Genomic DNA, 4,256 nt, shown 5'->3' with positions numbered 1-4,256 from the left:
TGTATAAATAGCATGATCTTTTTTCTTTATTAAAAACAAATAAGGGAAGAACAAGTGACCCACTTTACTGTTCGTGGCTGATCTGCGGCCGCAGATGATGTACGAAAATAGAAGGAACAGACAAAAGGAAAAGGCTGCATTGAATTGAATTAATAGATATGAATGCCTTCAACATGATAGGCAGCAACTGGCACCGGCATCGGCATCGGCATCGGCAGCTGCAGTGGTTGGATCATCCATCCTTCAGAAACATGAATCCTCCATTGACCAATAAGTGACATGAAAATACACACCTAAGACTTGCATAAACGCTTACATAATTTAAACTCAACTCAACTTGCTCCTCCATCAGCAACAGATTCAGAAGATAAATTTGTCGTGATACTGAGTCTGACTCAGCGACTCTTATATCAACTGGCCCAACCTATATAAGGATCAAGACTCCCCCCCCTCCTTCAAAAGTAAAACCTTCTAATTAACTCTCTTGTTTCTTTCATACTTGATGGTGGTAGCTTCACACTAAATTGAGCATCAGAAAGCCAAATCCGGGGATCTAGCCTCGCCTTTTCTTGCAGGCATTGATCTTAAAGCAGACTTTGTTGATTCGTCCTTAAACATCATCAATATATGCATAGGGATGAATGAATACAAACGTAACCTTATAAAAACATGCATTTGGAACATTGTTTCCAATTGTTAATTTGCAACAATAATGCATACACACGGCTTAACTGAGAACAACAGGGCTTATGTTGGGACAGCTTGAATAAACAAGGAGGTGATAATATCTTTTAGGTTGGTGACAGAATCAGTGTAGCCATCTCCATGCGAGTACATAACGTTTGTCACCCTGGCAAGGTTGAGGACTCGCACAAGCAGAGGCATTGCCACTTTAGTTGGCTGCAACATCTCTGCATTAATGTCCTTCCATGCTTCTCCAACTTGCTTCTTAAGTTCCACCACTGCCTCTTCCTCTGATGCTCCATATTGTTCCATGTAGCATTCCACAGCAGAGGCTACATGCCCTCTCTCTTGCTCAAACTATATAGAATTAACATAACAACTCATTATATATATCTAATGCATGTACACATATATATACTCATTATATTCATACTGTTCAATGTAGAATTCCATAGCCGAGGCTACACGTCCTCTCTCTTTCTTAGTCTATATAGAATTAACATAATCACTCAGCATATAAATGACTCTTATCAAGTCACAAAAAACAAAAAAATTACCAAAAAATGTGATGTATAAGTCATCTACGTACCTTGTGGCCAGCGATGTCATCCATGAGCCGAAATATAATAGAGGAAGCCCTAACAATTAAAGGGTGACTTGACACCCAATCAAAAGCCTCTTGGGTGGCCAAATCACCCATCCCAACAAGTGAATTAGTCGAAATCATCTCATAAGTAGAAGTTACGAGCGCCACTTGCTTGTATTCTTCCATGGATGGAGTGTAACCTTGGTGGAACCATTTGGCCTCCTCAAAGTAGGCCCTAACCAGCTTCTTCATCTAAGAAATTTAACCTCCATATTAATTAATGGCCTTTTGATGAGATAAATTAAACAAGAACCAGCGAAACTTACTGTTGATTTTGCATAGTCGACGGCATAAGACCTCCCTTGCTTGGCCATCTCCTCCTCAATCATGTTGTAAACATCAAGCAATGCTTCGTAACACAGCCTCATGTACTCTGGAAGTTGATGTGTAGCGCTGACATGCCACCTAAAAATCAAGCAATTGGGTCTCATTAGAGGGATCCATTTCAATTCATGCATGCATGATGAGTTTAATGAATTATTTCAAGGTGAACAAAATCAAACTTTTCAATTGCATAAGTGAAGAGGGCAAGTTCTTCCAAAGTGCCATAAGCGTCGTATGCGTCGTCTATAATACAGGTCATAGCAAACACTTTGGTTAGCACCTTTCTACCAAGCTCATACTGGGGTTCAAAATACACTCCCGTTATCCAAAAGTAGGACTCCACCACTCTATCTCTTGCAAATGGCAGTTTCTTTGGCACATCTAAATCTTTCCACCACCTAAAACATATATATCAGTTTCATGCAAATCATTTCCAACTCAAACTACATAAAACAAATTCTGTTATTTTGACTTAGCCTTAGTATATTATTGCATAGCTAAAGAACCTTGTGATCTCACTGAGCTCTCTTTGGTGTAGCTTCTGCAACAGGTTGAAATCTGACTTGGCAAAGTCCAGGAGGAGTTTATCTTCATGGCCTTTTGGCTCAAACAAAGAGATATAGCTCCTCGCCTCAAGCCTTGTCAGGCCCGTCCGGATGGGCTGGTTTAGAGCATGTATCACCTTGCCGGCAAGAGCGTCACCTAGGTCCGGCACCGCAGCCTTAAGCTTAGCAGTGGTGAAGACGACCAACTCATCCAGCACGTCTTCTCCCCGCACCCCGAGATGCGCAGCCTCGTACAAGCTTAGCAGTGCCTCCACATCTCTCGTTAAGCATTCCTTAAACTGGCCGTCTCTTCCCCTCAATTCCTTGAACACATCTGGTTGTTTGGTCCATGGAATTGATGCATCATCATCCATACATATATACACGCTGTTAAACGAAGCAACGGATTGGTTAATTACCAGAAGACACAGGAAACCCGTGTTGTCTGAGTAGCCGGAAAGTGAGAGCAGTGCAGTAAACACTGTCGCCGGCGTCACCGAGCCGTTGATGATGCCAGGTCCTGTGCATGCGCTGCACTGCTGCCTCGATCTCGCTCTCGAAATGGTAAGCCACGCCCAGGCGTTGTATGGCATCGATCAAGTCGGCAGAAGCAGAGTTGGACAGTGTCTTCCTGAGCTCATCTCTCAGCTTCTCGTGTTGCTGCTGTGCCTTCGCGTCCTGCCAAATCAACAACACCACCAACCCAATTAGCCAATTAATTTATTTTCATCATCACAAAAATGCAACTCTCTCTACATTATCTTGATACCAGAACTTGGGAAGAAGCATATGCGAGGAAATGATCTCCCCAGACAGTAGGATGGAAATTGGCCGAGCGGCGGGTGATCTCCGGAGCCACACGATTCTGTGCAACCGGAACGGCAGAAAGAGGAACAGACAATTCCATTTTTTTCTTTTATTTTGAACATGAGACGCATGAGCTTCTACTGGGATTGACATTTATAGCAAGAATGTCCCCTCACATGATTCCCATATTTCCTATAATTAACAGTATAATTTTTTTTTTCATTTAAATAAATTTATTATTATATTTCTTTAACAATAATTAAATATACTCTCTTGTGGTAAAGGAGATTTTGTTATAAATCAAGGAGTCATTAACAACAAACTTGAAGGTCAAGCATTAATTGTGCTCCCTCGTAGTGTCTTCTTTATAAGATGTTTTCTAAAGTATAGTATAATTTTAGGAAATAAAAAATTTATTTTTTATTTTTTAATTTTAAAAAATAGTTTTAAACGCAACTTTTAATTTTCTATCAATATAAAGATATTTTCTAAAAAATTGCAAGTAAACAAGGCCTTAGTCTTCTTCAATTATTGGTGAGGTATCTCACTTCGAAATTGACTGAAAATGAGTTATTGTCAATATATTAAGAATAGCATCACGTATTAATAATGTAATATCATTTACAATTATTGGTGAGGCCAATCAATCAATATGCTCTTAGGGATAACAATTATGGGTTTATTATTTGATCTCCAACACTTCTTAAATAATGTAATATTATTTACAATTTTAAGTTCAAGTAAGGCAAATTTAGAATTTCAATTACAAAATTCAAAATAAATTTTAAAACCCATATTTATGCTAATCTATCTATTCTATAAATTAAATTAGTGATCCAATTACTTGTTAACTTTTGTAATTGTTATTATCAAGATACAACAATTAATTTATAGTTGCAGAAGAGTATTCACCAATTTAGTTTTTAGTTTTAAATGTTTAGTCTCTAAGAGACCTGTAAAATAAAAGATAATTAGGAGCACAAGTGCCATACGGGGACACGTGGCTATGATAAGGTGTTTTATGGATGATTTGGATGATTAAGGTCAAGAGTGTGTGTAATACCCAAAATAAAATAAATTAATTTTGAAAGTTTTTAAGAATTTTTAGGCTAAAAAGATTCATATAATGAGATTTTACATGTGACTACTCTTGAGTGGTTCAAAAAACTAGAAGTTAGTTTAATAATTTTAAACAGCTGAATCAATGGAATGGAGTATCTCAGAATTTAGATGCCTAAAGAAAAGAGTAT

General features: G+C 38.2%; 1 protein-coding gene across 2 annotated transcripts; it reads right to left on the bottom strand.

Moving 5' to 3' along the window:
• Positions 1-524: 524 nt before the first annotated feature.
• Positions 525-3,136, bottom strand: LOC127792214 ((-)-germacrene D synthase-like). Of its 2 annotated transcripts, XM_052322650.1 has the most exons (7): positions 2,969-3,136; positions 2,619-2,877; positions 2,161-2,533; positions 1,834-2,052; positions 1,597-1,735; positions 1,274-1,522; positions 525-1,041 (listed from the first exon to the last, which is right to left on the bottom strand). In XM_052322650.1, exons 1-7 carry the CDS (start codon positions 3,104-3,106, stop codon positions 748-750), a joined length of 1,671 nt encoding a protein of 556 aa, XP_052178610.1. In that variant the 5' UTR covers positions 3,107-3,136; the 3' UTR covers positions 525-747. The 2 variants fall into 2 exon arrangements, with proteins under 2 accessions (XP_052178610.1, XP_052178611.1); XM_052322651.1 differs by lacking the exon at positions 1,834-2,052.
• Between the last annotated feature and the right edge of the window lie 1,120 nt (positions 3,137-4,256).

Source organism: Diospyros lotus, chromosome 15 (assembly GCF_014633365.1).
Source record: "Diospyros lotus cultivar Yz01 chromosome 15, ASM1463336v1, whole genome shotgun sequence".
Classification (NCBI taxonomy): Eukaryota; Viridiplantae; Streptophyta; class Magnoliopsida; order Ericales; family Ebenaceae; genus Diospyros; species Diospyros lotus.
The sequence above is the reverse complement of the archived record's forward strand: the minus strand, read 5'-3'. Positions and strand labels throughout refer to the sequence as shown.

Excerpts from the sequence above, each read along its gene's own strand:
- LOC127792214 (XM_052322650.1), bottom strand. The coding sequence starts at position 3,106 with ATGGAATTGTCTGTTCCTCTTTCTGCCGTTCCGGTTGCACAGAATCGT. Across the intron at positions 2,053-2,160 it reads GAGCTCAGTGAGATCACAAG|GTGGTGGAAAGATTTAGATG; the intron begins GTTCTTTAGCTA and ends TATATGTTTTAG. Across the intron at positions 1,042-1,273 it reads ATGACATCGCTGGCCACAAG|TTTGAGCAAGAGAGAGGGCA; the intron begins GTACGTAGATGA and ends AATTCTATATAG.